The 21,564-nt window shown below is 49.9% G+C and overlaps 8 protein-coding genes across 8 annotated transcripts; 5 read left to right on the top strand and 3 right to left on the bottom strand.

Annotated features, from left to right (window-relative positions):
- Nucleotides 1-387: 387 nt before the first annotated feature.
- N7455_006295 (uncharacterized protein) lies at nucleotides 388-1,808 on the bottom strand (the record flags this gene model as incomplete). The annotated part of the gene is made up of 6 exons (XM_040959248.2): nucleotides 388-451; nucleotides 522-1,113; nucleotides 1,169-1,204; nucleotides 1,257-1,401; nucleotides 1,467-1,549; nucleotides 1,614-1,808. 6 exons carry the CDS (start codon nucleotides 1,806-1,808, stop codon nucleotides 411-413), a joined length of 1,092 nt encoding a protein of 363 aa, XP_040810345.2. The 3' UTR covers nucleotides 388-410.
- A 934-nt stretch (nucleotides 1,809-2,742) lies between these two features.
- On the bottom strand, nucleotides 2,743-4,839 carry N7455_006294 (uncharacterized protein; the record flags this gene model as incomplete). The annotated part of the gene is made up of 4 exons (XM_040959207.2): nucleotides 4,715-4,839; nucleotides 4,627-4,662; nucleotides 4,326-4,572; nucleotides 2,743-4,086 (listed from the first exon to the last, which is right to left on the bottom strand). The coding sequence occupies exons 1-4, from the start codon at nucleotides 4,735-4,737 to the stop codon at nucleotides 2,743-2,745; spliced, it is 1,650 nt and encodes a 549-aa protein (XP_040810334.2). The 5' UTR covers nucleotides 4,738-4,839.
- Nucleotides 4,840-5,007: 168 nt separating this feature from the next.
- On the top strand, nucleotides 5,008-6,291 carry N7455_006293 (WD40 repeat domain-containing protein; the record flags this gene model as incomplete). The annotated part of the gene is made up of 4 exons (XM_040959254.2): nucleotides 5,008-5,048; nucleotides 5,110-5,275; nucleotides 5,334-5,981; nucleotides 6,037-6,291. 4 exons carry the CDS (start codon nucleotides 5,008-5,010, stop codon nucleotides 6,289-6,291), a joined length of 1,110 nt encoding a protein of 369 aa, XP_040810350.2.
- Nucleotides 6,292-6,579: 288 nt separating this feature from the next.
- Nucleotides 6,580-9,410, top strand: N7455_006292 (thioredoxin domain-containing protein). The gene is made up of 5 exons (XM_040959233.2): nucleotides 6,580-6,692; nucleotides 6,754-6,885; nucleotides 6,936-7,053; nucleotides 7,106-8,617; nucleotides 8,674-9,410. Exons 2-5 carry the CDS (start codon nucleotides 6,790-6,792, stop codon nucleotides 9,312-9,314), a joined length of 2,367 nt encoding a protein of 788 aa, XP_040810376.2. The 5' UTR covers nucleotides 6,580-6,692; nucleotides 6,754-6,789; the 3' UTR covers nucleotides 9,315-9,410.
- A 688-nt stretch (nucleotides 9,411-10,098) lies between these two features.
- On the bottom strand, nucleotides 10,099-10,686 carry N7455_006291 (uncharacterized protein; the record flags this gene model as incomplete). Its single annotated transcript, XM_040959271.2, has 1 exon — nucleotides 10,099-10,686. The coding sequence occupies one exon, from the start codon at nucleotides 10,684-10,686 to the stop codon at nucleotides 10,099-10,101; it is 588 nt and encodes a 195-aa protein (XP_040810353.2).
- Nucleotides 10,687-12,708: 2,022 nt separating this feature from the next.
- N7455_006290 (CAP domain-containing protein) lies at nucleotides 12,709-13,692 on the top strand (the record flags this gene model as incomplete). The annotated part of the gene is made up of 2 exons (XM_040959186.2): nucleotides 12,709-13,298; nucleotides 13,350-13,692. 2 exons carry the CDS (start codon nucleotides 12,709-12,711, stop codon nucleotides 13,690-13,692), a joined length of 933 nt encoding a protein of 310 aa, XP_040810329.1.
- A 1,547-nt stretch (nucleotides 13,693-15,239) lies between these two features.
- On the top strand, nucleotides 15,240-17,916 carry N7455_006289 (choline/carnitine O-acyltransferase; the record flags this gene model as incomplete). The annotated part of the gene is made up of 4 exons (XM_040959227.2): nucleotides 15,240-15,645; nucleotides 15,699-15,728; nucleotides 15,779-17,722; nucleotides 17,789-17,916. The coding sequence occupies 4 exons, from the start codon at nucleotides 15,240-15,242 to the stop codon at nucleotides 17,914-17,916; spliced, it is 2,508 nt and encodes an 835-aa protein (XP_040810281.2).
- A 254-nt stretch (nucleotides 17,917-18,170) lies between these two features.
- N7455_006288 (putative succinyl-CoA synthetase subunit alpha) lies at nucleotides 18,171-20,733 on the top strand (the record flags this gene model as incomplete). Its single annotated transcript, XM_040959176.2, has 9 exons — nucleotides 18,171-18,324; nucleotides 18,402-18,523; nucleotides 18,598-18,741; nucleotides 18,811-19,193; nucleotides 19,268-19,478; nucleotides 19,535-20,139; nucleotides 20,201-20,232; nucleotides 20,295-20,587; nucleotides 20,647-20,733. The coding sequence occupies 9 exons, from the start codon at nucleotides 18,171-18,173 to the stop codon at nucleotides 20,731-20,733; spliced, it is 2,031 nt and encodes a 676-aa protein (XP_040810377.2).
- Between the last annotated feature and the right edge of the window lie 831 nt (nucleotides 20,734-21,564).

The following is a 21,564-nucleotide window of genomic DNA, read 5'->3' as shown; positions in this document are numbered from 1 at the left end:
GAGTTGGCGGTTCTTGGCCCGAGGTTTAGCCGAATACGAGGCGGAAGATCATTAGATTAGTCAATTCAATTGGAATTTGAGAGTCATGAAGACGCTTTAATATCGTTTGGGATCTATCTCTAGCAATTATTCCCCTAAAACGTGCATGTCTCAGATAATAAGAGGGACACAGCGTCAGGTATATATCTGGACCCACCCCAAGCATGAGAGGCGATTATTGTATACTTTTATAGCGTTGGACATGCAATTGATCTGGGTGATTATATTCCATAGTCTTGGAAGACTGGAGTTGTCATAGAAAACTGTTTTCCTTCAACGGCTATAGTAAAACTGGTTCGAAGCAGCATTGTGTTATATTGACAACCACTTGAAGCACACAAATTATATCCCCAATATACCACAAATCCCATCTAAAGAATAGCAGTAGCATTCGCATGAGAACCAACACCACCTACCAAGCCGTTAGCATATTCCGTACACCCAGAACATAAACCCAACCGCAAGGCCCGAAAAATACATACCAGGCACATTAGCCGGAGCACTAGTCATAAAGAAAGACCACTTCCCCCTTGCCCGACACTTCTCAGCAAGCCTCTCCAAATCCCACATCTCACCAATAGGACACCCCCACAACGCCAACAAGCTCTGATGCAAATAGTCACCTTCAGGAACAGGCCACGACTCAAACGTCGGCGAGTCACCCGCCACAGCCGCAAAATAGCAATCATGCAACCAGTCCCGGATAGCCGGCTCGCGCGAGAGTCCCGCAAAGCACAGGTCCTCGTGGGACTGTGTCGCGGCTACATACCGCTGCTCAGAACTGAGCTCGTAGTATCGCTCCACAAAGCCGGAGCGCACGAGTAGAATGTCTCCGATGCGGATGTCGCCGCCTTCGGACTGCGGGCGTAGATCTAGGCCTTGGAACGTTGCGCATGCTTTTAACTCTGAGAGGGTGATGCTGTGTGTTGTGTAGGGGTCGTAGGGCTTGTTGTGGGTTTTGACGTAATGGTGGTAGTCTAGGAGGATTCCTCGACCGGCGATGCCGTGCGTTGCCCAGTGGTGGATGCTGCAGCGGTGGTTTGCGGTTTCGCCTACGAAGTCGCTGCCTTTGGCCTAGGTGTTGATTGATTAGTTTCTGGGGATGGAAGATGGGGGATTTGGAGCATACTCCATTGTAGAAACATTGGCTGTCAATGTGGGCGAACTATGGATGTATTAGATTAGGGCTTTTTCTTTTAGTGAGAATAATAACTCACATGCCGGAATCCATCCCACTGCGTCCCGCTCTGTGTGTTCATAATGTATGTATCATCGTAAGCAATGCCATCAATAAGCGTTTTGATATTATGCTGGAACACTTCGCGGTCAAAAGCCGGCTTTTCGGGTACTGTGAGAGGAAGACTTGATATTGATACTTGTAAGCGGATATTTTGATTTGGCGTCATCTTATAGTCCACTGTACTTACTCCAGTCGCACCATCTCGCCAGTATCAATCTCAGCAGCAGATGCTTTGACCCGCTCCGGTGTCAAGAGGTTCAATCTGCCCACCTATCCCTCAAGCAAATTAGCCACGTGAGAACAGAATATATCAACAGGAAATACAGCATCACACCTCATCATCTTTGCCCCAGATCCAGGCGGCACCCTCAGGTGCACCAGGAAGCTTTGGAAGATCTTTCCGCGAAGGGAACTTGGTGTTGTTCGGATCCCAGGGTAATTGGCTGGGAACTTGAGTGGAAGACGACATGGGGTTATTTTGAATATGACTTGATATGGCAGAGAGTCTGGAAATACTGTGGGACGCCATGGGGAAGAGAAGTACTGGATATACACCGAGGGAGCAAGTTTAAACTCCAATTTGAAGCACTATTGTAGCACAGTGAGTAGACTGACTAGATCGAAAGTTACGTGTTGCACACATGCGAATTTATAGTGGAAGCAAGGGGGCATTGGGCAGATCGGAAGGTATAAAATTAAAATTGTTCTTTGTTCTCTGAATGGCTCGAGTTCGATCTATCTCGGGGATGTACGGATCTCCACATAGTTAATCGATCTGTGTAGTGTAATTTCTTTGTTACAATTTCTAAGAAGAGCGGTCAGCCCAAGCTAAAGGCATGATGTATGATGTATCAAGTTTGGGGAGGAGAGCTCACATTCATAGTTGGGACTAAAGGATTCAGCTGCTTTTTGGGGTCTTAGGCCTCGATCTGGCGAGTAAATAGGATGGAGAATTACAACACTGTACTCCGTACTCCGTGTACAATGTTTACATAGATCTAGGGAAGAAACAGATTCGAAGGCCATTCGGCCTCGTTTTTTGCCTTTTTCATTTAGGCCATTGGGGGAATTTTCCTCCCCAGATGGTTTACACACAAATAACGATATCTCCTCTATGCGAGCACGAGAGATCGTGGTGCATTGGCCACTTTCTGCGCAGTGAAAACATGAGAAGGAAGAATCCACAGGATCCAGGAATTTCAGAAGACGCTGCAGAAAGGGTATGCGTGACAAAAAAAAAAAGATAACAATAAACACAGAGAAACACCCATAATTGCTGTTGCAGGAAGTATCGTATGGCCAGCCCAGTATGCCCCCGGCCCCAGTTTGCCATTGCGCCGAAGAGACTAGAAAAGATTCAAGTGTGATTATTCGTTTCGGTCATAGGTATTGCCACCCCAAATATGAAAACAAGATAGCAATCATCGCTAGAAGGACGTGTGATCAAAAAAAAAAGATCTCGATCAACCCTGGGATGGGACACCAGTGGACTCAGAGGGGACCCGGCCGCCACGGCCACGTCCGCCGTAGCCACGATTGTAACCACCTCGACCACGACCATAGCCGCGGCCACGGCCACGGCCGCGGTAGTTGGGGCGGTAGCCATCAACACTACCCTGTCCGAAGGTTTCCATGTTGCGTTTCTCCTCCTCGCCGCGCCATTCACGACCACCAACACGAGCGGTGTTTTCTTCACGATCGCGAGCCTCACTCGAGATATTGTCGAAGAAGGAGGAACCGCGGTTGTAACCATGGTTCGAAGCGCCGCCGCCGTTTGACATGGATTCCATAGATTCCGCCTCCTCGGCTGCATGGGCCTCAGCTTCAGCAACAGGAACTCCAGTGGCAATGGCCTCCTTCACCAAATCCTGCTTGTTGAATTTGGCGTTTGCGGTTTGGAAATCGTAATCCGATTGGGGGACTTCGATTTTCTTGGGCTGCTGCGGAGGACGAGCACCGCCGCGTCCACCACGAGGGTGGTGATGACCGCCTCGGGGGGCACGGGTGTTGTCATAAGGGCGCATCTGGTTCATCTGCTGCGTAAGCGCATCCACGGCACCTTCGGGCTGTCCGGGTTGTTTTTGAGCACCAGGCTGTGGCAACTTGGCCATGGCGGCAGCAACCGCCGCAGTGGCGGCCGCGGTAGCATCGGTGATAGACTGGTTATTTCCCCGAGGGGCGGTAGGAATGTGGGCGATCGGAGGATTAGGCTTCGGGGCAGCGATCGGGATAGCTGGCATGACTCGGCCATTCTTCTGAGCAGTTAGAGGAGCAGTACTGACAGGACCTTGCAAAGCTTCAGCCACAGTAGGCTTAGACTCAATTGGAGGTGTGGGGGCGTTCTGTGCGGCCGGGGTTGCGTTACGGCTCGTAGACTTGTTGGGAACCTTGTCCCCGACCGGGAGTTCGGAGGTAGGCTTAGGTGCGGGAGCGGCACCGGGAGGTCCGGGGCGCTGAGATCCAGGCTGCTGAGGTCCAGGCTGCTGAGGTCCAGGCTGCTGGCCAGGGCCAATGGGCATCGGGGGTTGGAATTGACCAGGACCCGGGGGGAATCCATGGCCTGGAGGGGGGTACCATCCGGGCGGAGCACCATACGGCGGGAAACCGGGACCGGGAGGGAATGGAGGAGGTGGTCCAAATTGCTGTCCGTAGGGAGGGTAGAACCCTTGCTGGAATTGGTGCTGCGGGGGGTAACCGGGAGGAGTTGGGCCAGCTCCCTGGGGCAGCTGGGGAGGGCCCTGGGGAGGAAGATTCTGTGGAGCAGGTCCTGAATCAGGCCCTTGGGTAGGAACTGGTCGTTGCGCGCCCTATTTGCACTGGTCAGCACACCGTGTACACGATGATACAGAAAACAAGTCCACGATTGGGAATTGATCATCAGAAGGAAGGCAACGGAAATCTCTACACGGTTTTGCGCATTCAGAACAGGTCTGTGAGTTTACATCCGAGAATTTTTCGTCACTTGATCAATTCGCCCAGAGTATGGGCGGCAGTTTGTTGTGCGGAATGACGTGGTGGATTCGAGGAAAGAGCTGTGGTGACTTACCCCGAGAATGGCAGGGTCATCTGGTACCCGAGGAGCTTCCTGCGGTGCGGGGTCCTTTTGGTCCTCCCCAGCAATGCTGATGTCTTTCACATCACTTCCTCGAAAGACGATGTACTCGTAGACACTGGTGGAGGGGGGGACTTCCTCGGCGGGGTTGCCACGGCGCCCTTCTGAGCCGTATGACATGACATTCTCAAGAGCTATCGTGGAAGCTTCCGGGTTGATTTCGTGAAGAGTACCGACATAGCTGAAAGACAATTAATTGTGAACAAGGCCATTGAGAGTATGATAATAAACTCACCGAATGTCACTTTTCGAGATCAGGTTGAAACGCTGACTGCCAGATGTTAACTCCCGGCCACCTTGGCTCCGAACATGTTCAGACTGACCCTATGAGGTGATTCATTTCCATGGCAGCTGTGCGCGATATCGCGCTGGGTAAAAAAACGAGGAGATACGGAGGGAAAGAATAGGAAAACGAAGAGGTTTGAAGAGACAAGATAGGAGGTTGGGAAGAGAAGGGAAGGGAGAGGAAACGCAAATTCTGTGGTTTTGTGGAGGATGCGGGCTACGGTGGACGACGTGAGCTCGGATAGCAATTTTGGAGCGGGGGAGAAGTTGATGGGGAAAACTGAGAGCTGCTTTTACGTTTGGACTTGATTTACAGAGAACTTGAAACACGATGACGACATCTTCGAACCGAGATCATTTCTTTCAGACATCGTGAGTCAAAATAACTCTTTGATCTTTAAATAAAAAAAGAGTTAATTGACATCCCTCGCAGCGCATCTTTGGATGAGCAGGAGCGGAAAGATGCCAAGTCCCAGAACACCAATGGAAATCCTATTCGACTACAGGGCAAGATCCTAGCAGCTCATCCCGACCCTTGGAATACTGGCTCGATTTATGTTGCCCAAAGCAATGGCACCGTGAGAAGGATTATCCTTGCCGTAAGTTCAATTGTACTCTCAAACTGTCTAAAAATCCCATGTTCTCACATCCCTATAGACAGGAGAAACAGCTAGGGCGTTTACAGGTCCTATGGCCCCCGTGACTAGCCTTTGTTTGAGTCCCGATGGCAAGCTCCTGTTTGCCGGGTGCTGGGACAAAGCTATCTGGAGCTGGGACACGGCCACTGGCCAGCCACGCCAGAAGTACGAAGGTCATGCCGACTTTGTTCGATCAGTCACCAGCGCAAGACTGCGTGGGGATGACCTGCTCATCTCCGGTGGTGCCGATGCACAAGTCCTGGTGTTCAATATCACAAGTGGTGAGCGGTTGGAGACTTTCAAGGGCCACTCCCGCGGCATCCAGGACCTTGCTCTTGACCCGGAATCAGAGAGCACCCAGCCAATCGTATTTAGCGCAGGAAGTGACCGGGAGATTCGCCAATTCAGTATATTTGGTGGCGGTAGTACTACTGACCCTCTCCTTCCACATGACACCAGTGTCTACAAGCTCTTTTTCGATAATGACGGTGATCTCTGGACTGCTTCGGCTGACAAGACTGCCAAATGCTTGGTTCGAGAGGATGGGTGGAAGGCCAATCTAACCCTAGAGCATCCAGACTTTGTCCGTGATGTTGTCGTCTATGAAACGGGAGGCTGGGTTGTGACTGCCTGTCGGGACGAGGAAGTTAGAGTATGGAACCGATCGGTAAGGGTCTCTTTCTTTTTCTGTCTTTACATGGGGTATATGCTGATTAAAATAGACTGGAGCACTCCATCATACTTTCTCCGGTCACTTCGAAGAGGTCACTGGGCTTGTGCTTGTAGGGTCAACCATTGTCAGCGTAGGAATCGATGCGACCATTCGCCAATGGTCTCTTCGACCCGATGAGCTTCTGCAAGCAGTGGATCTTGCAAAGAAGCCGGCAGACGAGGAGAAGGAGGAGGAGAAGCCAGCCGAATCAATGTTAACGGCGGAGGAAGAGGCAGAGTTGGCAGAGCTCATGGGAGATGATTAGAGGATTTGATGATACCCAATTGTGTTTTGAGCATGTTTATACCTAGCAGAGACATGTACAGTGCACCGAATACCATATACAATGTAGACTATGTATACAGTACTGTCTACAATATACAGTGCGCCTGCAACCAGGTATAGTATGGATCACGTGACCTTCCTGATGCAGCCATGACGCACAGGGCCGATCTCCCGCGACCTCGACCTTCGCCTCGACTCCCCCGCCCAAATAGCGCTGGCCCGCACACGACTTTATTCTTCAAGACACGCCCTAACCCACCCCGACCCCCTCTAATCTGCCTCATTTGTCTCCCTAGTTACGAGATATTATTTGTGCCACAAGAAATTTATATCCCACGGACTCGATCACGCGTGGGGTAGCTTCCGAACTTGGGTACCTAGGTATCGTACTGCCGGAACCCGTTAGTACCCCCTCTTGGGCCTCAGACTGACGGATGTCTAGTCTCCGACCAGAAAAAGTATTGGATACTCAGTCATAATGGCCGCCTCGATCAACCACTCACATCCACGTCATGATGTACCTGGCGCAGGCCCAAAAATGGTCAATCGTTTGCAGCAAAGCAAATCCCCTTATGTGAGAGATGTGTTCCCTTGAGAAATTGCAACACGCTCACCGAACAACAGGTCCGAGCACATATGAACAACCCGGTAGCATGGCAAGTCTGGGATGCAGAAGCTATGGAGCTTGCCAAGAAGCACAATCGTTTAATCTTTCTCAGTATCGGTTACTCCGCATGTCATTGTAAGTTTACAACTACTCCGCTGGGGGGTACTTGTATTCTAATCTTGTCTAGGGTGCCATGTCATGGAAAAAGAATCCTTCATGTCATCAGAGGTGGCCTCGATTCTTAATGAATCCTTCGTCCCGATCAAAGTTGACCGCGAAGAGCGACCTGATATTGACGACGTTTACATGAATTATGTCCAGGCCACGACGGGTTCTGGTGGCTGGCCCTTGAATGTGTTTTTGACTCCTGACCTCGAGCCTGTATTTGGTGGCACATACTGGCAAGGCCCAAACTCAACCACATTTACGGGCCCCGAGGCAATCGGCTTTGTGGAGATTTTAGAAAAATTGAGAGATGTGTGGCAGACACAACAGCAGCGTTGTCTCGACAGCGCTAAAGAAATCACGAAACAATTGAGAGAGTTTGCCGAGGAAGGGACGCACTCGCAGCAAAGCGATCGCGATAATGATAACGACGAGGAAATGGATATTGAGCTTCTAGAAGAAGCGTATCAGCATTTCGCCTCTCGATACGACTCGGTCAATGGCGGGTTTGGCCGTGCACCCAAATTTCCTACGCCATCTAACCTAAGCTTTTTACTCCGGCTCGGTGCCTACCCGACTCAGGTCACAGATGTTGTAGGGCATGATGAGTGTGAACAAGCAACCGCGATGGCCGTCACGACACTAGTGAACATGGCTCGTGGTGGCATTCGGGACCACATCGGCCACGGATACGCACGGTATAGCGTGACGATGGACTGGGGTCTCCCCCATTTCGAGAAGATGCTTTATGACCAAGCACAGCTATTGGATGTTTACGTGGACGCTTTCCGGCTCACTCATGACCCTGAGCTTTTAGGCGCTGTCTATGACCTGGCTGCCTACTTGACGAGCGCCCCGATACAGTCGCCCACCGGAGGGTTCTTTTCCTCTGAAGATGCCGACAGTTACCCTCATCCCAATGACACCGAAAAGCGGGAGGGTGCCTTTTATGTTTGGTCGCTAAAGGAACTCACTTCGGTCCTCGGCCCTCGGGATGCTCCCGTTTGCGCCAAACACTGGGGTGTTCTTCCCGACGGCAACGTTCCACCCGAGTACGACCCGCATGATGAGTTCATGAACCAGAACGTGTTGTCCATCCGCGCCACACCGAGCAAACTCGCTAAAGACTTCGGTCTTAGCGAGGAAGAAGTGGTCAAGATCATCAAGTCATCAAAGCAGAAGCTGCACGATTATCGCGAACGAACACGCGGGCGGCCAGACCTGGATGACAAAATTATCGTGGCCTGGAATGGATTGGCGATTGGTGCGCTTGCGAAGTGTAGTATTCTGTTTGAGGAGATTGAGAGCTCCAAGGCTGTGCATTGTCGCGAAGCGGCAGCACGGGCAATCAGCTTCATTAAGGACAAGCTCTTTGACAAAGCCACGGGGCAGCTATGGCGCATTTACCGCGATGGAAATCGTGGAGATACCCCAGGCTTCGCCGACGACTATGCATACTTGGCCAGCGGGCTGCTCGACATGTATGAGGCTACTTACGACGACAGCTACCTTCAATTTGCCGAGCGACTGCAAGGTGAGAATACCCCCTTCAATTTGAACGAGACCTAATGGCTAACTTGGTGATTCCAGATTACCTTAATGAATACTTCTTGGCTCAGAGTGGCTCTACAGCTACCGGATATTACAGTACACCTTCCATCACCACCCCTGGCATGCCTGGCCCGCTCCTCCGCCTGAAGACCGGCACCGAGTCAGCAACACCTTCGGTAAACGGAGTCATTGCGCGCAATCTACTACGCCTATCAGCTCTACTCGAGAATGAGAGTTACCGGACCTTGGCCCGGCAGACATGCAACACCTTCGCGGTGGAGATCATCCAGCACCCCTTCCTGTTCGTAGGAATGCTGGACGTGATTGTGGGCCTCCAGATTGGCACTCGCACAGTGACGGGTGTGTTCTCCACCGCCGATATCTCCTCGATTTCGAATCCACGTGGCGACACTCTCCTCGGTCGGAATGACGAGCCCGTGTCGGCACTCGACCTAATCCGACAACGGGTCCGAGCCGAGGCCGGTGTGGCCGTGTCCTCATCCATCGTGGCCACTTCAATTGTCGACATTCGCCCCTCACACCTGAAAGACTTTGTAGGGAACCAGTCCTTCTGGCTTAAATCCCGGAATGCGCTGTTTCAAGATTTAAAGGCCGACGAGCCTGCCAAGAACTACTTGATGGTCTGTGAGGCTGGACGATGCCAAACCATTGATCTCTAGGCGCTACGAGTTTTTTTGTTACGTTTTTCAATATTCACATCGAGATTGTGTGGCTGTGGCGTTCCGTTTGGTTGGGTACGGGTGATAGTATGCAACCTTTGACCTAATTATTACAAAAATAGTCTGCTTATGCGGCCTTATTATGTCCTTTTGGTCGTCTTTTCAGATGTCTTTTCAGATGTATGTGAAGGCGGCAGAAAGCCTAGACTGTGCAGAGGACTTTTCTATAACCTTCAATTTCTTCATATTGCCAGTAGTAATTTAGTCATCTACCCTCACTAACTAGGTACCTGCTATAGAGCCAAAATTGTACCAACTTGCCTGCCATATGCATACTCCATCAATTAGGCTGCGAACACCATCCGCATCCCATACCATCCATGGATCTAGTCGAGGTCAATATTCTATCCTGTTTATCATCTGTCTGCATGACACACATCGGGCACAGTATATTTCTTTTTGTCTGCCCTCATGCGTGAAGCTGATGTGCTAGAAAGAAACGCAAACTTTCTCTCGTCCCATATCAACCACAACGGTGCGGTACGTCTCTTATGTCTGATCACCCGGTCACATCGTGCGCACCTTCTCCCGCCTGAACCTGCTGAAAGTGGAGACCGAGATGGAGTGGTTTGAGCAAAATGACGATGGCAACTAATGGATCCTTGTCCTTGGCCTACGAGGACCAACCATTGAAAAGCTCGCCAACGACCACCATGCCAGCCTTGGGGGACACCCTACCGATTTCAATGGGAGGGATCGACGGGGTTGATCAAGTTGTTCCCTCCTAACGGTGAAGCACAAACGACATCTGAGACTGGATGGAGAATGAACCAAGAAAACATTTTATATGAAACCCTCTCTTAGGCCGGTTGTCTTCATCTATTGATTTTACTTTGATTATATGAGCAGCTTCAAGGTCACCGGTAATTGCGTCGGGAGGCGGACTGCGCTCATGGCCCCATGCTTTTGCTATCACGCATTGGTTGTTGTTATGTTGTAGGCAAATTCGCCGCAACTCGCTTTGCCGCCCGGTCAGGTCCTCAGCAGAGTCGTTGACACCAGAAAGGGGGGAGGGGGTGATTGCTGGCGTAGTTCTACCAGCAGCCAACATCGGCTTCAGCAAAGTTGTTTCTAGGTGCTTCACGAGTTGTCGTAGCTGGTCATCGTTATGGCAGAGATCTACATCGTCGGCCAAGTGGGACTGTCCTTGGGTGGGGAGGAAATGGAAGACGGACGTCAGGAAACGGACTGTATCATCATCATCATTCAAGGATTCATACTCATCCAGCCTAGCGAACATCTTCTGTCGGGCAGCGGTGTAGGCGTCAAATTGGGCTTCCGATACGGGAGGACTCAGACTGCCCGACGACATCCTAGAGAGGGAATCCATAATCAAGTCCTAGGTAGTTAGGTCAGCTCGGTTAGTCGAGATGCGGATGCGGTCCTCCGAGGATGGTACCTGCCGATCGCCAGAAATCGAGATAGATCGGTAGATATAAGATAGCTGGAGCCTTGTAAGGGTAAAAAATCCAGTAGGACTGGATGTAGAGATGGTTGGGGATCGATGCCGATATCGACAAAACAATAGATAGGTTATTGTTAGGGGATTAGGTGACTCCTTGGTATTCAAAAGTTGTACATCCATGGATCCATGGATAGAAAATTGAATACGTAAAAAGGACATTTAAAAGGATCTAAATAGACATTTAAAGATCGCCAAAAGATATGACAAGGCCGCATTGTGTAGTTAGTTAAGAATATCATCCTTTTTGCATCCCCCATAACATCCCACAATAGATGGTAGCACGTCCAACGTCGATCCAAGGTAAAAATGATCATCGAAAAATTTATTTAAGAGGTTACTCATGATACATAACTAAGTACGGAGTAGTCAATGCACTTTACGTGATTTCAGAGCCGATCTCCTACCGCCCCTCTAGACTGTGTGGACCCTGGACTCAAATGCCGGAAAGGTGGATGCCCAGGTGTGTTGAAGGCTAGAACCTACTACGGAGTACTCCGTAGTCTTACTCCGTACGGCAGATGGGATCGTACATGATGTTTTGGAATTTCCCCTTGTTACAATGTATAGGCGCCTTGTCCCACCATGACCCATGGATGCGAGGTTGTACCAACAGGCGTCACGTTCTGATTGGTTGTCCCATATTGATTTTGATCTTCCACTATCAAGACGATCCATGGCTAAATATTGGACGCGGGCTGCCTAAAACTCAATATATGAGATGTCCAAAAAACAGGGAAATCTCATTTTAATGCCGGGTATTCCGGAGAATATCGTTAATCCTTTAATCCCGTAAATGAGTGGCTGAAACGAAGTTGATTGATTTAATTTATCACACAGTTCCGCCCGTTCAGACTACCGAATCGGCCTCCAAGCCAAGTTTCTTAGCGGGATAAGCGGGTGTGCAAGTGGGGACATTTTGTTTTTTGATGGACCATTTTGATTGGTTGTTAAAGCTACGGGTGGACACTTTGAAACCGTTCCTGGCTAAGGGGCTTCCAATGTTGACAGTCCCCTGGCTTTGATCATACAAGATCTCGATTGCTCTTTTGTACTCGTACGGAGTAGTACTCCATAGGATTTCCCTCCTGAAACCCACGGTACTTTTAATTACCTTATTTCCTTTGGCAGCCTCTTCTGACTAGCGTACGTACTACGTACCCCAATATGTGGGCTTACCGACGTATAGAGTGGTCCAGGCAAAACATGTCCAGCGGACCACCCGTGAACATCACACATCACACAGCATATTCTTAATTTTAATTTTTAATATATCGATATCCTTAATACTTTAAAAGGAAATTACACATAAAAAATATCGGAGAATATTTGCTTAATTGCCAAACCAGCCTCATATCTGTGTGAAATGGTATCTAGGACTTGGAATGTACTATAGAATGTGCCACAGCGAGGCATGTTCAACCTTCAAGAGGCTGGAAATTTCCCCCCAAGAAAAGAGAATAAGTATAGGAGCCATTGAAGTTTTCCAAATGATATAATAATTTTATAAAATAATTACATCCTGTTTGCTCCAATCTCCAAGTTCATTTGGACCTTCATTTAAAATTAATATCCCGATTGTTCGCACGGCCCCTCCCCACTTCCTTCTCATCTCCCCTTTCTACATTATTTACCACATTAACCTCCTCTTCTCTCCTTCTCCCTTCTCTCCTCGTCCTCACCAATCCTCTCAGCCTGCATCTTATCTTTCTTTCACTCATTGAAGAAAGAAGGTGTTTTTTTTTTTAGGCCTGCCATTCCTTTATCCCTAACGTACACACTCCTTTGTCAAAGCAGTCGATCTGCTTGACCCAATCTCCCATTCTCTTCACACAAACTTCCTGGAGAAGTTTCTTTGTCTTCAATCCCAAAATGCGTTCTGCTGTCATCTTTGCCGCCTTGGCGGTCGGCACTTGTGCCAGGGTTATTGAAAAGGAGGTTTACGTGACCGAGTGGACTACCACCACCGTTACCGAGACTGTCACCCAGTGGCCCACCAACACCCCCAGCACCGCTGTTTTGGTCAAGCAGGACCACACCAAGCCCACCACCGCTGCCCTTCCCACTGTCGACTTTGCCAAGAAGGCCCCTGCTGAGGTCGAGTCCGCCCCTGCTGCTGCTTCTACTACCGCTGCGGCTCCTACTACCGCTGCCGCCGTGGTTGAGTCTGAACCCAGCAGCTCGACCACGTCCTCCACCACCTCGTCTTCGACCACCGAGGCCGAGCTCAAGACCGTGTCCACTGCTGCTCCCGTGACTACCTCCGTCGCTACCTCTTCGGCCACCTCGACCACCGCCGCTGCCACCGCCGCCTCTAGCGCTGGCAGCTCCTACCAGGAGTCCATCCTGCACTACCACAACCTTCACCGCAGCGACCACTCCGCCAGCGGTTTGACCTGGTCCGAGGACCTCGCGGGAGCTGCCAAGACTCTCGCCTCGCGTTGCGAGTACGGACACGACACGTAAGTATTCCTTCGTTTGGCTTGAGAAACAAGCATACTAACGTTAACTAGTTCCATCCCATCCGCCAGCGGAGACTACGGTCAGAACATCGCATACGGTTACGATGCGGATCTCGTCGGTGAGAAGGTTATCAGCGAGATGATGTACACTGACGAGGCACCATACTTCGCCAGCCTCTATGGCGAGGCCGACCCTGATATGACCAACTTCGAGAAGTGGGGCCACTTCACTCAGATCGTCTGGAAGGCTACCACTCAGGTCGGTTGTGCCACTGTTAGCTGCTCTGACTTGAAGAATGTTGGTGGTGCCGCCCCCTACACTGTCTGCAACTATGGCTCGCCCGGTAACTACGCCGGCGAGTATGCCGACAACGTCTTGAAGCCCAGTTCATAAACGTCTCGGGATATACGGAGCTGTTGATTTGAGGATGCCACATCTGATATTCTTGTGTGGAGTGATCTAAACCCATTGATCCTGTTCTTCTAAACAACATGTCTCTCCCCATTCGCCTTGCGCCATCTGGATTTGTCTTCTTGTCTTTACGTTCTTCATCATTTGCATGTCCGGCCTTGATCGGTGACCCATACTGTATGTATGCAAACGTGCTTCGTCCTTCTCTTTGGGAGGACTCATGGCAATGCAGATATTATTGTTCCTTGTGAATATTCTTTTGACTCCTTGTCTTCCGCCACTTTTGTGTGCGGCTCCTCCTGTGGATAGCAAAATCTCTGGCGTCATATTTTTTTTTTCCATTTGCAAGCGTGATGTACGGTGTACCCCTAGCGTATTATGAAGTTACTTCAACATCCTCCACAAAATCGTAAGATTTTCTATTGTAAAATCAGTTGTAGTTGGTTATAGTTATGTTCTTTTTAGCCCTATGACGCTGGGTTCACGTGACCACGAGCTTCCCCGCATGACCGGTCCCTTCGCCCGAAACGTCATTGGGACATGAAACGAGAGCTCATGCCGATATACTTCAAATTCCAAGAACTTCTGTGTCGGGTACACGGTAAACTATTTCCTCCGTCCCGAGAGTCGCCTTTTGATCTTTATTAAAGAGCCAGTCGACCTTAATCTGTCACCCTCAACGCGGTCCAAGCTCTCTTTGCACATCTTTATCCCGAGCCAAGATACCTGCGGGAATGTGCAGGGTCCATCAGTGATTGACATTAACCTTAGAAGTAAGTTCTTAGCCTGGTCTATCCGGTATCTTACCCTATCATCTCCATTTTAATTACCCCCACGGGGTGAGGGGCATATCCCCCCAAGACAAAGCCATTCCATTGTCACCCTTCATGGAAAAGGCTTGAGGTGTGATTTATACATGTTTCAAACCCTCAGAATCCCATGGCACCAAAAAGGGGCACTATAGAAACCATAAACTACTTGTCCACGGGGTTCTTTTGTTGGCAATCATTTGACATCTGACAAACGGCACAGCGAAACTCATCCGTTTCTCCGGCGCTATCATTCCGTTCTTCCACCGTATCACCCGGTCACACTAACCCGCACCTCGGGGTTGCATACTATTTGGACTATTGAACAAGTGCTTTGTAAGTATCTCGCTCAATCTGTGTTCCTTTTCCTTTTCCCCTTAGGCCCGAGCCGGATCCACAGTCGTCGAGATGACTCTATAATTCCCCCATATAAAATTGCCATGCTCTCTTCCTGTCTCGCGCCACTTTGATTTCTTCTTATCTCTGCATGATCTTTATTTTGTGACCTTCGTATATTCCCTTACATCTTCTTTCTATCCCCTCGTCCCCTTACCCATCTGTCTGCATTTGCACATGACATAGTCTCAATGCCATCATACTGCCTCCAAGACTGCCACTACTTCTACCGCACAGCCCTACGCCTCCTGTCAATCCCCACCGTCCTCGCTAGTCGCTACGCCTGATTTATATTCTCTCGAAACGTTGAACACATCTAACATCATGTCTTACTCCTCAATGGCAGTCCGATTCTTCACAGCTCCCAAACCACTCGGTGATTCCATGGACACCGACTCAAACAAAAGGTCCGGGTCTGATCCCCAAGGCCACACGGTCATGAGACCAAATGTCTCTACTGAACAGCCCTCCAATGAGGTTGCTGAACCCCATACCCCTAAGAGCCAGGGCTTGACTTTCGCAAACCAGGATTCGCTGCCTAAGCTTCCTATTCCCGATCTGGAGGATACCTGTCGTCGGTACATAGATACTCTGCAAGGCTTGCAGAGCCCGCGTGACCATGAAGAGACCAAGGCCGCTGTTCGGGACTTTCTAAAGAATGATGGCCCTCTTCTGCAAGAACGGCTTAAGACTTATGCTGGTTCAAAGACAAGTTATATCGAGCAATTTTGTAAGTCTATTCATAACCCAAAATTCGATGGGAGGTTAGCTGATCATGGCTAGGGTATGATTCTTACTTGAATTTCGATAATCGTGAGTTGGATTTCCTGTTGGCATTTTTGGCGCCCACCTAATATTCGCAGCCGTTGTTTTGAACCTCAATCCATTTTTCCTTTTGGAGGACGACCCAACTCCCGCCAGAAATCACCAAGTGACTCGAGCTGCATCACTGGTAATCTCATCATTGGCATTTGTTCGAGCTGTGCGTCGGGAGGAGTTGCCTCCTGATACCGTGCGAGGAACGCCTCTTTGCATGTATCAGTACTCGCGCCTTTTTGGAACGGCACGTCTGCCTACCGATAATGGCTGTGTCATTAGCCAGGACCCATCGGCTAAGCACATGGTAGTTATGTGTCGGGGACAGTTCTACTGGTTTGACGTCTTGGATGACAATAGCGATTTGATCATGAGTGAGAAGGATATCTCGCTTAACCTGCAGGTGATTATTGAGGATGCGGCTCAAACCCCGCTTCATGAGGCTGCGAAGGGTGCTTTGGGTGTACTCAGCACCGAGAATCGGAAAGTTTGGTCGGGGTTACGCGATATCATGACGAAAGATTCCAGATCTAACAATGCGGAGTGTTTGAACATTGTCGATACCGCGCTTTTTGTCCTATGTCTGGACGGCACAGAGCCATCCACCACATCCGAGCTTTGTGCTAACATGCTTTGTGGCACAAGCGAAGTCGTGAAGGGCGTCCAGGTTGGAACCTGCACCAACCGGTGGTACGACAAGCTGCAAATCATCGTCTGCGAGAATGGTAGTGCCGGTATCAACTTCGAGCATACCGGTGTGGATGGCCACACGGTGCTACGCTTTGCCAGCGATGTGTACACCGACACCATCCTCCGCTTCGCAAAGACCATCAACGGTCAATCCCCAAGCCTATGGGCAACCAGCAGCCCCGACCCAGCGAAGCGCGACCCGCAAAGTTTCGGAAATGTGAGCACGACACCGCGCAAACTAGAATGGGACATGACACCCGAGCTCAACATCGCGCTCCGCTTCGCCGAATCCCACCTCTCCGACCTGCTCTGCCAGCACGAATTCCAAGTCCTGGACTTCGAAGGCTTCGGCAAGAACTTCATCACCTCAATGGGCTTCTCTCCAGACGCATTCATCCAGATGGCTTTCCAAGCCGCGTACTACGGCCTCTACGGCCGAGTCGAAAACACCTACGAACCAGCCATGACAAAGATGTTCCTACACGGACGCACGGAAGCCGTGCGCACTGTAACACCCCAATGCATAGACTTCGTCACAGCATTCTGGGGCGAGAACGCCGCCGAACAAAAAGTCGACGCCCTCCGCGTCGCATGCAAAAGGCACACAGAGGCTACGAAGGAATGTTCAAAGGGCCAAGGCCCAGACCGCCACCTCTACGCCCTCTACTGCCTCTGGCAACGCTCCTTCGACGAAGGCCTCTTCCCAGACACCAGCTCAACAGGCGGATACTCCAGCCCCGGCGAAACACAATCCCAAACCCAAAGCCAGGGCCCTGAATCACCAAAACTCTCCTCTTCCTCCCCTTCTGACGACGGCCTCTCCTCGCCGGGAAGCAGCACACGCGCCTACCGCACAACATCCGCGCCGACACCCGCTATCTTCGCTGACCCCGGCTGGGACAAAATCAACAACAGCGTGTTGTCGACCTCGAACTGCGGAAACCCTTGTCTGCGACACTTCGGCTTCGGTCCTACATCCGCCGACGGCTTCGGCATCGGATATATTATCAAGGACGACTCGATCTCTATCTGCGCGAGCTCCAAGCACAGACAGACCTCTCGGCTTATGCACACCCTTGAGTCGTATCTGTTTGAGATTCGGAAGTTATTGCGCGCGACTAATCGCAAAACGACTAGTCCGCGTACTAGTCGCGCGAGAGAGACTGAGGCGCTGGCGGAGAGCTTGCAGTCTGAGTCTCATCGGCGTGGTCGGATTGTAAGAGGTGGGGGTGGGCAGGGTGCTGAGACGCCTACTTCCGCTGCTGATAGTAGCTTTATGGAGGATGATGGGATGGGCGGATGTAAGTTTTTCAATATTTTTTGTGCGTTTGCTTGCGGTTCTTTTACTAACTTGTTATTCTTACTAGATGGCTTCTTTGATGCTGGTATGCTTCTTCATGCGCTTAAGGGTCTCAATGCGGAACGGGAACAACGCGGCGAGAAGCCTGCTAGGCGGAGGTTTGTGGGGAAGAAGCTTCATCTTAATGAGTATTGATTGTAGACTTGAAGCGGAAGATAGTGTCTAGTTAGTTCAATCAGAAAACGAAGTATGAATTTATATCTTGAAGATTCCTTAGTATAAAAATGGACATCCTCGGCAAATGTGGGGACATCTCCGACACCGGATTAGCCGACTTAGCTTATAGCCTTCTTAACATATCTGAGTTTCAAATTCAACATTGCATATAATTCATTCTATAGAATCGCTATATCAATCTACATGTGTATGTGTATTCCACCCTGAACGCCATGACTTTACACGCCCTCCCAAAACGGGCGCCCCAGTTGCGGGCCCCCCTAACAAGGCACTTCACAACCACCCCCCGCACCGCGAGTTATGCGGACACACTACCAAACCTCAAGATTGGCGCCCATACCAGAGTATTATTCCAGGGATTTACAGGTAATTATCCCTGCTTGTTTTAATTGAAACGTCTCCCGCAATGGAATGAATGCATGGAATGCTAATCCCTACCACAGGAAGACAAGCGACTGCCAATGTCAAGGAATCTCTTGAATGGGGCACTAAGATCGTGGGAGGCGTTAAGCCTGGTGTTGAAGGCGAACATCTAGGATTACCAGTCTTCCCATCTGTTAAAGCGGTATGAGTATTAGATTGATCATTCTCTCGTCGAGGATGTAATTTGACCAGTTGACTGACAAGCACCACCACCAGGCCCAAGAACGGGCAAAACCCGATGCATCCGCAATCTATGTCCCGGGGAACCAAACTGCCAAAGCCATCGAAGAGGCCATTGAAGCGGAAATCCCGCTCGTCGTAGCTGTGGCGGAACATGTACCGATCCACGATATCCTTCGGGTATGACTTACTCATGATTAATCGTGCTGGGAAAGGTTGAAGTATGGATCTTTGTTAACAGTATTACAGATCCACTCCATGCTCCAAACACAATCCAAGACCCGACTGGTAGGTGCGAACTGCCCAGGCATTATATCCGCCATTGGAAAATGCCGAATCGGCTTCCAGCCATTACCTTGCTTCGCGCCGGGAAATGTCGGTATCGTGGCTAAGTCTGGGACATTGAGCTATGAGACTGTTGCGTCGACGACTCGCGCGGGACTTGGTCAAAGTCTTTGTATTAGTATGGGTGGTGACGTATTGGCTGGGACGAATTTTGTCGATGCTCTCAACCTCTTTGAGAATGATCCTGATACTCGGGGTATTATCCTCGTTGGTGAGATTGGGGGTACGGCGGAGATGGATGCTGCTGAGTGGATTAAGGATTATCGACGGAGGACTCTAGATCCTAAGTAAGTTATTGTGTCTTTTATTTAGTTTTTAGGTGGTCTTTGGGGTTTCCGAACGCAAAGCTGATATTGGATAGACCCATTATGGCCCTTGTTGGGGGATTGGAAGCACCCCCTGGGCGGATTATGGGACATGCCGGGGCCTGGGCTGCTCCTGGAGAACCAGATGCAGAAACTAAGTATCAAGCGCTTGAACGTGCTGGCGCGGTTATGGTCAACCACCCCGAGAAGTTCGGCGAAGGAATGAAGACTTTGTTCGCGAATCAGTCTAGCCGGCCGGGTACAAATGTGAGTGTGCTTTTGCTTTTCTGAATCCGATCTAAGGTATACTGACATGCCCACAGCCACTTTCTGGGACTAGCTCACAAAAACGCGGCTTTCATACTATGAGACGAGTTATGCCAATCTCGAGACGTGTCGCTGAACAAAAGCGAAATCTGTATATCAAGCAGTTCCAGGCATTCGATATCCTCAAGCAGAAGTTTGTCCCTGTGAACGAGTCGGCTCCCAGCTCTGATAGTTCTATTTCTGTTTCCATTACAGTCGACAGAACAGCTTTATCGCCATGCATTATTGCCTCGCCGACATCCGATTTTAACACAACTCAGTCGCAGAAATTTCCATTTCCTTACACGCAGACCGAATTCGAAAGCTCTGTTATCGCTGCTGTTGCCTCGCATTTGGGTCTTCGACCTTCTACCCACAAGCAGCTTGCAGGAATTGTACAGGCTCTTTGGGGAATTTACAAGGAGAAGGAGGCCTTTACACTAGAGACACAGATTGGCATCTCCGCTGATGGTGCCTTGGAAATCCACGGTGCCCGTTTCGGCTTTGACGATGCTGCATTCCGCAGCTCGGGCCGACAGGAAGATATCCACAAACTTCGAAATAAATCCGAAGAAGTCCCAGAGGAAGTTGAAGCCGAAAAGGACGGAATTGTTTACGTCAAGTATGTAGAAGCACATCCATGACTCCCGAGGTTTATCTGTATCTTTACTGACATACAATAGGTTGGAAGGCGAAGGCAGTATTGGCACACTTGGTATGTATTGCGATCTACGCCTCGTTCAAAATAAAAGGATACTTACTCACAATATCATGAAGTCAATGGAGCCGGCCTTGCCATGAACACAGTTGATGCCCTCACTATCCACGGTGGCCACTGCACGAACTTCCTTGACACCGGTGGCAAGGCTACATCAGAGACTGTCAAGGCGTCTTTCCGTGTGATTTGCTCTGACACGCGCGTCAAGGCTGTATTCGTTAATATCTTTGGCGGACTGACTCGCTGCGACATGATTGCTGAGGGCATTATCTTGGCTTTCCGGGATTTGAATATGAAGGTTCCAGTGGTTGTGCGACTGCGAGGTACAAATGAGGAACTGGGGCAGAAGATGGTAAGTATTGATCTATATATCCGCTTCCATTGTCTAGTTGCTGACTTGGATATTCATAGATCTCGGAAAGTGGCCTGCCTTTGCATGCATTTGATGGATTTGAGGAGGCTGCAAAGAAGGTTATCGCGTTGGCCAATGGTCAATAGTTGCCTGGTTAGCAAGGGCGATGCTTATCATCTATATAAAAACCGCAAGTTTCAATAGGCTGTGAGCCTATGGGAAAGCATACAAAGCAAACATAACTATAGATACATGTTCAATAAGCATGGATTGACACTAAGCGGCTCCAGTAGAAAACCAAATCTTCAAAAGTCTTTCCAACATCCTCAAAAGGTACCTTGTGTCCTATCCGAGCCTCCAAATATTCCAAAGCCTTTGCCTGCATGGTCTGGGATTCCTCGCATGGGCCCAAAATCCCAGATAGCCGCCACCATATTCTAGCGGTGAGAACGCCAGAGATATAATTCCCGGAATTAGCTGGTAACTGCACAATCCGAAGGGCCTCTCTGAAGCATTGTCTAAGAACAAAATAAGCATTGAGTATGATATATAGGCGACCAAAACGCCTATGATGCAAATAGCCACAGCAGTTGAATACAATACTTACTCTACTTCCCTGATATGTTGATCCGCAAACTTGGGCATGGGGAGTATGCACCCAAGTTTATTCCATGAATCCGAAGAAGTGAGATGGTCAGGCCCCATAGTCTCGCAGTAAGTGGCCAGGGCTTCTTTGTGCAACGAAAGGGCCTGGTCGTAGCACCCCTTCTGCAACATTATATTTCCCATGGCGTATTTTGCAGCCTTGGGATTTGTGTTTGGTTGGTTTAGCTCTTCTTGCAGTGAGCTCCGCTTTCTGTAGGTCGCCTGACCAAGGGTAACAGGATGCCAAATTCTGCGTTAAGTTGCCCAAGCTCCATTCCTGCTCCATTCCTAGTTTCATGCACCATTCGATGGTGTGCAGCAGAAGGCGTTCA

Source organism: Penicillium solitum (genome assembly GCF_028829755.1).
Source record: "Penicillium solitum strain IBT 25940 chromosome Unknown utg000004l_segment0_segment0, whole genome shotgun sequence".
Classification (NCBI taxonomy): Eukaryota; Fungi; Ascomycota; class Eurotiomycetes; order Eurotiales; family Aspergillaceae; genus Penicillium; species Penicillium solitum.
Note: the sequence above shows the minus strand (reverse complement) of the source record. Positions and strands in the feature narration are given on the sequence as shown.

What these genes read in the sequence shown, in the direction of transcription:
- N7455_006292 (XM_040959233.2), top strand. Translation starts at nt 6,790, where the DNA reads ATGGCCGCCTCGATCAACCACTCACATCCACGTCATGATGTACCTGGC. An exon ending in AGCAAAGCAAATCCCCTTAT is followed by an intron (nt 6,886 to 6,935) that starts GTGAGAGATGTG and finishes ACCGAACAACAG; the next exon opens with GTCCGAGCACATATGAACAA. An exon ending in ATTTGCCGAGCGACTGCAAG is followed by an intron (nt 8,618 to 8,673) that starts GTGAGAATACCC and finishes TGGTGATTCCAG; the next exon opens with ATTACCTTAATGAATACTTC.